The following is a 12,048-nucleotide window of genomic DNA, read 5'->3' as shown; positions in this document are numbered from 1 at the left end:
TGTCTTCTACATCTCACTGCCTGACACTTCAGTGAAAACCCAACATGCAATTTTCAGTGGGAAATAAAAACAATTGGGTAAAAAATTCTAGGGGAAAACCATCTGAACATTTCCCAGACAGACCCACGGTGACTTTTTGCTACAGCAGCCAAGTCTGCAATAGCTTGTCATGCCTGATTTTGGCAAGGGCATTAATAACCATAAAAAGTTAACTGCTGACCTTTCATAAAGCAAACACTCATTTACTTAAGTGTAACTTCAGACCAACCAAGCTGACAAGCATCAGACAAACATGAAACCTCAACTGTATGTATTAAATCACAAGTAATTTTTGTTTTCCTGGACTCCTGCACTTACTTAGAATTTAAGCCTACACACAAAGGTGATCAAAAAACTGAAATGCAGTTTTTCGCAAAAAAAGTTCAGTGGTTCAGTAAGAGCAAGAAGAATTTAGAATAACTCAATTTATTTTACTTAATATTTTTATAACTATATATCTATACTGCTCTATATTTCATTTAGAATTGTAATTTATTTCCATTGAACAGAAGTCTACTTTAGCATGGAAACCATACATGGTTCCATATGGTAATTTTTTATATTTATTCATATTTCTGAATGAACTGGTAAATACAGACTGTCTTAATACACTTGCTTCAGCCTTCAGATTTTTTGTCCTTAGGTTCTGTTAGCTTTCAAATATTATTCTTATTCCTTAATCACATGTCCTGACAGTAGTCTCATTCCCTCCAGTATTCCTCAATGTCCTCTGGGACATTTGCCAGTTTTTGTCATCTGCCCCCATTCTCCTTTGGGAACACTAAAGGAATTAATTCCTTTCTTTCCCCAAGCAATGCCTGTCTCTGCTGTTAACAGTTACCATTGGCATCTTTCATCCACTCAATACACAAAGGTCTCTGTCTCCTTAAGTGATCCCACAGTACTTGGAAATTTAACAAATCTGTAGAGAAATACCTCTCATGCTCTGCATTTTCTTGCTTTAGCGTTTTGTCAAATAATTCTCCTAAAATATGGAATCCCAATATTTCCATTTTTCATGTCCCTTACTTTTGTTAGTTCAACAACTTTATACATCTAGGCATGACTGTGCCTCTGTGTGCCACAGATAAGCAGTGTCATTGTTTAGACATGGCTGTTTTGATCCACAACATATATATATGCTATTTCTTCTGTTATTCTCCCACTACTATTTTGCCCCAACATCTTATCTGAATTCTTACAGAATGAGCTTTTAAGAAGTATCTTCTGATACCTTATGTACAAAAAATATCCAGTATCTTATTCCTGAACTTTAATTTCCTACTAAACACATTTCCATAATGACAGATTTTTTCAATCAACTGATTTAAAATTTCTTGCTCAGTTTTGCTTTTGAAAATAAGTTGACATTTTACCTTTGACCCACCCTAACAAGAAGAATATTCCTATGAGTTATGCCTTGCAGTTCCTTACAGCATGGAATATTGGAAGTCATACCACAATTTTCCAATAAATGCAGTCAAATTCAATATATTCTCCATGTCTGCCATTACTACTACCTTTATCAGATCCCACCCATCCTTTTGTTTGTTTGTTTACCAGACATCTGAGCAGGGTTAAGTAACCTGCACTGTTACCAGTTGCCAGACAAGAGGGCTCTTCTGTGGTTACCTCTCAAACTTCCTCAGTTAAGTATCTTCAGCTTCCTGAGTTACAAACTCACTACAGCAAAGGCTGCATCACTTACCAGCATACCAGATGCAAAGCAAACCAAAATCTTTAATAAATTGTCCTTGGATTTGTTTATTCTACAGAGCCAGCATCTTCTCAAAGAAACAGTGCAAGTTAACTAAAAGATACCAATTCACAACATTTTTCAGGATCAGTACATTCCATGAAAGAGAGCACGCTACTGAAACATTAGATACAAATATTTAGCATCTCTGTATCCAAACAAAGTGCAGATTCTGCACTTGGGCTGCTGACAAGCCACATAGCTGAAGGAAGACCTAGAAAGATGACAGCCAAGCACTCAAAGAACCTTTATTTTCCTCTCTCTCACCAAGACAAGAGCAGCTGTCAGATTTCACTAAACAGGTTACAGACACTCATTTCAATATTACCATTACTATTAAGGACAGCCAGCAGAAATACAGATCTCTTTGACTTAGAATGAGCAAGCAAAGCAGCTCAGACTTCCAAAATCCTTCAGAGGAAGAATCCCACTGCAGCCACATCCTGAAGCCCCTGCATCAATGCAGGGTTTGGCACTGGCACCATCCTACCATGGAATTCAACCAGTCCTGCTCAGCAGAAAGTGCTTCTCTCTTAAAAGAAACCAGCTAAACTATTAAAGCAAAGCACATAAAAGAGAGAAAAGAGATAAAGGGGTCAGAAGAAGATGAAGATTCACTCTAGAGAAGATAAAGCGTAGAGCATCTAGAAAAGGAGGGAAAACTCTAGAAACATCTGATACCCTCTACAGGACAAATACATGGCATTCCAGGTAGGATAATAAACCAGCCATTCGTGGAAGACCAAAACAATGAACTCTTTAGGGGAAAGCTGCTCCCATACAGGCTGTAGCTTTAACTGGGGCCTCAAAACACGAACACACCACTAAATAACAAATGTTATTAACTAAAGGAAAGACCTGAAGCCCCAAGCAAAAGAATGGAAGGGTCAACCTTCTCCTGTGAGAACAGCACAGGAAGCTGACAGGCAAAAACACAAGGGCAGGACTCGGAGGTGACACCGAAGGAAACGCTCCCCGCAGGTGCCAGGGTGATGCTGCCGCACACGCAACAGGGACCCGCCGCCCGTGCGGCAGCGGGCGCCGGGCGAGCCGCCCATCAACAGCAAAGCCCGCCGGGCCCCGCCGCGGCCCCCCTACCTGGCTGGCTTTGTGGAACTGCTTCTTGAGCCCCGCCACCGACATGGTCCCGCCGCCGCTGCCCCGCGGCCGCCCGGGCCCAGGGCCGCCCGCGCCCGGCAGGTCCCCGCGCCCGGCCCGGCCTCGCGCTGCGCCGCCCGCGCGCCGCCGCCAGCATCGCCCTCCGCGCGCCCGGCCGCCGCCGCCCCATTGGCCGCCGCCCGGCCACATGCAAATGTGGCGGCAACGCCGCCCGCCCATTGGCCGCTCGCCGGGATATGCAAATGAGAGCGCCGGGAGACGCCCACGCTGCGCTGTCGCATGGAGACAGCGGCGGGAGCCGGGCGGGGGCTGCGCTGGCCCGGAGGGGCACGGCGGCGGCGGGGAGCGCCCACAGGGCACCCCTGCCGAGGGGAGCGCCCACAGGGCACCCCTGCTGTGGGGAGCACCGTCAGGGCACCCAGAGGGCACCCACAGGGCACCCCTGCCGAGGGGAGCACCCACAGGGCACCCACAGGGCATCCCTGCCGAGGGGAGCACAGCCCCGGCACCAAAAGGCCACTCAGCTGCCTGGTTTAATCTGTCTTATTTCTAATAAGGCTGAAAATGTCTCATTATGGGTCTGTCTCATTTCTTGTGCTTCGACGTAGCATCTCTGTCTGAGCTCATTAACCTCAGGTCCATTATTGTAGGTGGTCATTTAATTATAACATGAAGGCTCTTGCAGCAGCCCTGAACACACCTGGCCGGTGCTGTGCACCAGAAAAAATCCACTTGGTTGTGTGGCTCCATACCTGCAGTGATGCTGCTCAGGGCTCCAAAGGGCACAGTCTCTCACTCAGAAGAGCAGACAGACTAGAAAGAGCTCTGCTGATGTTTTAGTTGTTTGGTCGGCTGTTATATGAGGATTTACTGATTATATACTGAAATAGGACTGTGTATCAGGAATGTGCTGATATAAATTAGAGATGTGGTTCTGCCTTCATGGTAGAGCAATTCCAAGCGATGCTTAGATTCTGGGGAAGATAAGCTCTGTGATAATGCTGCTTGATCCTCGCTGTAAGGATACTTGGGAGTTATGATTCAGCTAGAACTTATGCAGGGACCTGGGGAGCAGTTCAGAGATAAGCTTTGCTGGCTGCAGCAGGGCTCTCTGTTACTCACTGTCATGCTCACTGCATTTTGATTGGGTTGGGAGAGAAAAACATTCAGAGTATGTTAGAGTTACTTCTTTAGAACAGCAAAGAAGAAAACATACAAGAACTTTCATACTGTTGTCACACTGTAATTTGGGAGAAAGGAATTGCTGTTCCCACTTCTTACAAAAAAATATTATACCACTAAGAAACAAAGTGTAAAGAGAAACACATTAATGAGTTAAGGATCTGGCTGTTACTTGACAAAGGACTCTCTGTAGAGGAGAAGCAGAAGAGAAAGCAAAGAGGAGAGCACCAGTCAACATTTTCTCTGGCAGCCAAACTGTTAGGTGAAGTCCTTCAGGGATTTGGTAATGTTTGAAAGAAGCCTGCCATCACCATTTTATCTGGTGCCACCTGTGTCTCAGGAAAGAGCATTTCTGGCCTCTTTACTTGTAAACATGATTACACCACCGACAGCTGATTTCAGCAGTTGTTTCTCCTCTCTTATTGAAATTGGCAGCAAGATGTTAACTGTCAGGGCCAAATTAGTTCTGGCTTAAATTAGTGACATGTTTGTAGACACTTCAGGTGAGGAAATAAGGCCTAAACTGGGATATCGGAGCTCCATAAAAGGAATTAAAGCAAGTTCTTACTGTGCTATGGAATTAGGGAGACAAGGCAGCTTTGGCTAATCTTCGGCTTTGGGAATGGCTGGACCAGAGCAAAGGAAGGAGTTTGAAATAAATCACTGTGGAGGGGAATGAATGGATTATGGAACTGCTGTGGGTGTTAGCTGTAAAATTGGATTAGATAAAGAACTTTAGCAAGGCTGCATGTCTACAACTTCCTTTTTTTTTACAAAAATTCCTGCTTGTAGCCCAAGGATAGCAGCCATGTTGTGTCTGCTGAAGGGGTACAAGAATTTGCAAGTAGGAAAGGCCCTGTGGAAATTTCACTTCATAGCCTAATTGCTCAGTGATACAGACAGGGTGAAAACCTAATTAATGAGCCAACTTGTGTAGTCCAGGCGGAGGCACCCTGAAAGACACTGGTATTCATTTCAGATACAAGTAAAAGTTATAGCTTGTAGCCAGCAAGACACAGTGGCTAAGGAATGTCTAGCTTTATAATCACAGAGTTATATTTCATGGGGGGAAAAAAAAAGGGATCTTAATTTGCTAGGTGATAATCCTTAAGTTTTATGCAAAGTTAGTGATTTAGTCTATAAGATGAGAGAAATAAGAAACACTACAAAAAAATTTGGGAAGTGTTTCAGGTAAATGCTGATGTGATGGAAAAATGCTTCTATTAAAGCTGTTAGAAGACAGGCTGGGACATGGCACTACAAGGGCAGAGTGAAAAATGCTTCACAGAGGGGGCCTTCAGGGCAAAAGTTCTAGATGTCTGGGTATTCAAACAACAGTTACACTTCCACTACTCAGGAAACATGAAAGTGCATGAGACGAATTCATAATGGCTCCAACACGTTACTGAATCAGGTGTGCTAAAATGGCCAGTGGAATTTGCACAAACTGAGAACTCCTAAGTGGGCTCAGATCAAGGTAGTGAATAGAAAATATGCACTGCCTGCTCACATGGGAGAACTGTGCTTGAAAATTGGTCCTGTGAAATTCAAACAAGATAGAGTCTTGAATAAAAGGTTAAATTTATAATTCACTTGCATTTCAGTGTGGTTAATGCTATGGGGGAAAACACTGTCATCAGAAACTCAATCTAAAGATATAATAAACAATCTCATAGGTGTTTAGTTTTCAAGGAACAAATCATCTTACTTGTAAGAGCTGAAATTGCAGTAGCAGAAACACAAAGAATTAGGTTTCCAGCAAAATGAAAACTAGAAGTATTTTTTAAATTATCTAGAGGCATCTTAGCATTTGGATTTACATCTTAGCATTTGGATAGTTGGAATTTGAAGCCAACTACATTCACATTCATTTGAATGTCTCTTAAAAATAATGAAAACTGTCGTTGAAATATAGTCTGGGTCTTTGGTGGTTACTGCCATAAAAGTAAACATCAAAAAAGGGAGGAAAGATGAGTTTGCAATAAAATTCTTTTGTATTTGATTCTGGGCCATGCTGACTACATTATTAAAGCTTTTTTTTTTTTTTTTTAAATATTTAGGCCTTAAGGAAAAGATAAATTACTGTGCATCAGCTTATGATGCAATATATTTCAACACAAGGCATTAGAAGGAGACTTTGGATGTACTCACCTGATCCAGGACAAGAGCAACTACAAACAACAGTGAGCAAGACTCTCAGACATGGTGTGATATCCATTAATGGTCTGCAAGGATTATCTGTATGTAATGACAGTGCAGATTACCTAGTTAGCTTTCATCTTAGTTGTCAAAATTGTGGCAATATGCTGTGGTTTTGGTCACAGGAAAAGGACATATTTTGAAAATTATTGTTCAGAAAACAAGCATTTGGAAAAGATGATCCTCTAGGAAAATGATACCATTTGAAAAAACAGTTGGCCAATAACCCACTCTAAAACAGCAAACTTGTAGAAAGCCTTCAAAGTAAAGCAGGCTCAGATTCACCTAGTGTGACAATTCTAGAAAAAAGAGGGGATTACTAAACTCAATTGACACTGACTCTTAAGTTTTGACCCAATCAAATGAAGTAATATAAAACATAGTGTTCCAGAGTGAAATCCAAAGGACTGGAACACTTGGTGAAATCTGTCCCAAATGTCACTCATTTCATTATTTTACAGGTGTCACACAACAAACTTGGGAGCTGACACTGTGAAAGCAATGCAACAGCAAATTACCCCAATAACAAGAATAGAAGAAAATCCTTCTGCAAAATATGCCCAGGATGGTAAAGATATCTCATGTGGCTGTTTTAGCAGCCTTTCTATATATTTACATGAAATAATTATTTATAATTAAACAAAAAGAATTGGTCACATGAAGATGTGTTCATGAGCAGGAGCAGGCCAACATTACATTTTGTTTCTAGAACACAACCAAGCAATTCTGCAGATCAGCACATTCTGCACAGATCAACTGGCTCAGGTATTTCTGAAAGGGCTTTACATTGCAGTATACATTTCATAAGAAATCATGAGAAACGGAAAAGAACAGACAGTTTTCCCTCCACAGCCAGCACTGGCCAGCACTTGGAAAGCTCCTCATTCCAAAGGGACACTGCTGGCAGTTAGAGCAGGAATATGTGACCCTGGGGCCAGCAGACACTCTGGCTAACCTACTGCAGTTGTTTAGGATGCTTATGTTTGCTCCCCAGATCTTCTAACTAAATGTAGCTAGTGAATTATTTTTGGCATATGTGACTGTTCTTCTCAAGCTGACTTTCCATATGTGTTGCTTTACCATTATGCAGATCTTTGCTTTTCTTGTCTCCTTCCTGTGTTTGTATTCCACATGCTTCTCCGTGATACTGCACATACCTTCTGTCCTCACTTTGCTGAATCTCTGGCTGCTGTTCTGCAAGTGTCAATAACAAAACAAAAGTTTGTTAGGTCTTATGCCATTAATAAAGATGGTTCTAATTATGTGTTTGTTTTAAAAAGACATATAAACAATTCAGGTGAATTCAAAAATCTAGACAGAGAATTTTTTTGAGTTACATATCTGTACAGTCTGTACTGTAAGTAGATTCTCTAATTTTAAACTCACCAGCCTCTTTTTTTTTTTTTTTTTGGGTATGTAGTTCTGTCATTCAGAAGTTTCTAAAAATTAGCAGTCCTAATCTTGCAAACCATGTGGATGGACTCCTGGACAGCTCCAACTTGGAGATCTTGTAACTTTTAGGTGCCTATGTTGTTCCTGGTATCACTAAAACAAAACAGGTTTTGTAATTATCATATACCTGAGCACTCAGTACTCTCAGACAACACCAGGCTGCTCAACAAAAATTAGTTATGTGTGTAAATTGAAATAAAGATGTGACTGTCCAGAGTTACTCCACAGTGGAGACAAACCTGAAAATACTGGAGTATTACTAATCCAGGATACACAGAGCATTTTTCTTTCCTCCTCAATTGCCGTTTTCAACTTAACAAAGCATTGGAAAAAACCTGTAAGATGTTTTCTTTTGAATATGTCCATTGCCCTGAATGGAAACATTTCCATTTTCTGACCAGATCGGAAAAAACCATCACTTAAACTTTGAATCTCACTGTAGTCAGTGCAGCAGCTTTACTTCCCACGAGCAGCACGAGCAGCTGCTCTGGCTGCTCGAGCCTCTGTGGAAGTGCTGCCTCCAGGGCCTGCATCCCCAGGGCACGTCCCTGCTTGGGGCTGCTCTGCAGCAGCTCTGGAGCCATGGAACCGAGAGCCAGGGTCCAGGGGGAGCTGCTTCAGGGAGGTACAGCAAGGTAACAAATCCACCAGGAAAGGCTGGGTTGGGGAAAAATAACCCAACATTTTTCTATTGGAAAATACCAAAAATAAATATGTAGCCATTTCTGAACTGAAATTTCTTCACCTGTTTTCTGGGGAAGGAGAAGCAACCTGTTGTAAAACCTATTTGATTTAAGAGAAAAACAAATGTTGATGGTATCATCAATAAGCAGAGAAGGAACATCTCTCTTTGAGGTGGCCTTTTTAGAGTGGCTATGTTCCTTCTTATTAAAGAGTAAGGCAAAATAAACTTTTGATGAGTCATTGTAATAATGTGGAGAAATATTGCTTTGATTTAAACAGATCACACCTGAGTTCTCTGTGCTGCTGATTTGCAGGTGACAAAATAAAGGTACTGATTTTCTGCATACAGCTGCCCGTGTTCATCATAAAATGCTGAGACTCTCATGACTGAAAATGCCAGCACAAAAGATGAAGTTGAAATGTTGCTCGAAGAGTAGCACTAGCTTCAGAAAGGTGTGAAGGATATTCATAGCAATGTTAAAATTACTGTATCATAAGCTATGGTATCATTCTGTTTCAAAGCAGAATGCTGTACCAAGCTGGTGTAAGCTGGATCACATTTGGTGTCTGAAATCCCATCTAGAATTTCATGTCACTGTTATTCAGGTACAGAACAAAGGTTTAAGTAACATCTTAGTAAGTCTTGATCTGTATAATGATGTTTTTCAGTGGGAAAAGGCCACACTGAAGATTAGCACATACTGCCTTGACTTGCTTAGAGAATGCAATGCACAAGCTTTTAAAAATCATTATTTATTCAGCTTTATCTGAGGAAAAAATATAATCATCAATAAATCTGAGTAAAAATCTGCAAGGACACAGATTGCCTGTAGTGAGAGGAGACAAATAGTAAAATGAAGTAAAAAATCCAGTGGTTTATCTTCTTCATGTGTAATTAGAGGCTTAATTCTATTTTAACTTGCTTTATATTGCAGAACAGAAAATTTTATCAACTCTGTGACACAGAGTTCTCATATAATACACAATGTGGACATTTCAGAGTTGGACTGATTTGTAAAAGCAATTTGAATATCCGTAAGTATCTTGTAGCAAGTTTGTGAATATTCAGGCATACCTGAATTTAACAAAACTTCTACAACATAGATGTTGTTTTGCTTTCAGTGTAATTTAATAGGTCTTTTGGGATCTGCCGTGTTTGAACATCTGGGAAACATCACATGTTGTCTGTTGATCAATGAGGCAACAGGAAAGGCATGATGTGACACAGATGTTAAATATGGCAATACTCCATAGACCAACTGGATCACAAATGGCAATGATCAGACTTTGAAAAATCTGATTAAGATTCATTGACTGGATAAAATTCAACTGGGTTTTTTTCCCCTCAGATTTTCTAACTGTTCTTATAACAGTATTTAGTGGGTATTATTGTGGTCAATGAATTATTGCAAACTGGCTTATTTGGAAGAACAAAACGAGGTAACTGAAGACAAGGACTTTTACTATCAAATACTTTACAGGAAGATGGATATAACTTGCCAGATCCCTGCTGTCTCATCATGAAGATTAATGTCTACTACTGGATAACTCTGCCACTTCTAGTAAAACAAAGAATATATAAAGCAAATTTATTGCATTAGTTTAAGCCTCAGTTAATTGACTAACTGCCACTATAGTAAGAAACCTTTTTCTCTCTCATAAGCAAAAGAGAAATTGTGTATATGAATTCCTTTAACTGTTACCCAGGAATGCCACCTCCTGGCTACATATAGAAACGCCCTTTGAGAGGGAGAGGGGGAAAAAAAAGCAGCTTTCATTCTGTAGTATCCATAAAACCATTTCAATTAAATATATGTTAAAAATGTGTGAAACACAGGCATGCCTCCTGCCAGACTTCCTATCTTGCTCGTTGCAATGTAAAGGTACTCAGATATTTACTTTTCTAAAGAAATGGTGTGGTTTAAAATAATAAACACACCTGACACTGACTTTCTGTAGAAACAACCTTAAAGCTGTTATATTTAAAGGCAGCAGCTGAATCAATATCACAAATGAAAATCTGACCTTACTGAAGCTGACAGGACTTTTGCCACTGACTTCAGCGGGGTCTAAACTTTCAGCCTGTATTTTTTGGAAGTTGCTCTTATGAGCTGGGTCCAAATTGTCAGAAGTTTTGAAGGAAACCAGACGTATCTTCTGCAATTCAGTGGGCACAGGATTATTAAGGGGAAACTGGTTGTGCAAAACAATGATGGTAAAGGTTTTCAGAGTCTCAGATCTCTCCTTCCCTATGATCACACCAGATTAAATGTTGCGTTTATTCCTTGAACTTGTCCAAAACCAGACTTGTTTGGTGTTGCTAGTACAATAATATGTTCCTTGAAGCAATCATATTATCATGCTGCAATGGATTCCCAAATCAAAGCAGAATTCTACCCTGGCTGCTAGGATGATACACAGACAGTAGGACAAACAAGCCAGGGAATTTCTCTCACCTGGAAAGCAAATAAAAGCATTTCTCCAGTGCATGAAGGAGGCTATTTGGGCAGACAGCAAATGAAAGCCCTTGCAATTACAGATTGCTTTAACTCTACTGTATTTTGCTTCTGCCTTTTTTTTTAACCTATTACAGCTGTGTGAGCTCTTGCAGACTTAAATTCTCAAGTTCATAAGTAAAAATAATATCAGTGAGCCCAATCCTACACTTAGATATTTCAGAGGGAAATAGGTTCTTTTTGGTTCTGCCCATCAGTTTCTTTACTGTATCAAGTGTAACATGGCAGAAATGGAAATGCAAGCTGCCAAATCACTTATCCTTAATGGGGACACTGGACTGCTTTTAATTTGCCAAATCTGTGATTCTAATATTTTTTAATGTTGTCAGATAGGTAATAATTTAGCACCTATTGGAAAAGGTTAAAAATAGTGAATGTTGTGTCTTAATAATGGATATCTGACATGTTTGATAAAAATTTTTGTTACCATTAAAAACTTTCTATCTAAATACAGAAGATACAGGATGGAAATTATTAATTTTATTAATCTTCCTTGTTAAAGTTATAATAATTGTAATGAGTTTTGATAGGCTGCAGATGTGTGGTTCTTCTACAATAAATAAAAATAACATGAAGCTTTTTCCATTTTTTGATCCCTTCTTTGGAGGAAGAAAACAAAAGAGATTAAATTGAGATTTATCTGTATCTCTGCTGTTCCCACAGTGCCATACTTGCTTGTCTTTCCCGATGTGTCACTTTGAAACAATGACCCAGGCAGTGGAACATAGAAAGCAGGTACCCACTTACTCAATCCATCTATACAAATGTCCAGAGTTTGCTATTTCTCTCAGCTGCCTTCCGAGAAAGCTGTAAGAAGCCATTTATAATTTTGACATGTATACTAAATTTTGACAAATATAATAAGTAATGGAAAGCACATTTGTGAATCCTGCTTTTTTTTTTTTTCTTTAAACTTTGACATAAAATATTACAGGGCTTCTAAAATTCTTACAGTACCATGCTTTTTCTTTATTGAGGGTGATTATGATCAGGGTGCTAAAGAAATGATAGCATGTGTTGGGTGACTTTGTGGGGTTTTTTAAGAGGAAGGCAGGGTTGAGGAGACAAGTGCTCAAGGGAAAAAGAGAAAAATGTTGCAGC

At 40.2% G+C, this 12,048-nt stretch overlaps 2 protein-coding genes across 4 annotated transcripts in view; both read right to left on the bottom strand.

The window, feature by feature from the left end:
- Positions 1-3,050, bottom strand: part of SH3GL3 (SH3 domain containing GRB2 like 3, endophilin A3) — a 39,653-nt gene extending 36,603 nt beyond the window's left edge. The window contains exon 1 of the mRNA XM_064389088.1: positions 2,894-3,050. Coding sequence (XP_064245158.1) covers positions 2,894-2,938 — 45 coding nt within the window. The 5' untranslated portion in view covers positions 2,939-3,050. The remainder of the gene's footprint in view (positions 1-2,893) is intronic.
- A 370-nt stretch (positions 3,051-3,420) lies between these two features.
- LOC135280806 (uncharacterized) overlaps positions 3,421-12,048 on the bottom strand; it is a 44,189-nt gene continuing 35,561 nt past the window's right edge. Inside the window, exons 9-11 of one of the 3 annotated variants that reach the window (XM_064389094.1) lie at positions 7,376-7,489; positions 6,248-6,334; positions 3,421-4,047 (exon numbers count right to left, since the gene is read on the bottom strand). In XM_064389094.1, the coding sequence (XP_064245164.1) occupies positions 3,956-4,047; positions 6,248-6,334; positions 7,376-7,489 (293 nt within the window). In that variant the 3' untranslated portion in view covers positions 3,421-3,955. The other 2 variants (XM_064389091.1, XM_064389093.1) reach the window with 2 other exon arrangements.

The sequence above is a fragment of the Passer domesticus genome, chromosome 14 (assembly GCF_036417665.1).
Source record: "Passer domesticus isolate bPasDom1 chromosome 14, bPasDom1.hap1, whole genome shotgun sequence".
Classification (NCBI taxonomy): Eukaryota; Metazoa; Chordata; class Aves; order Passeriformes; family Passeridae; genus Passer; species Passer domesticus.
Note: the sequence above shows the minus strand (reverse complement) of the source record. Positions and strands in the feature narration are given on the sequence as shown.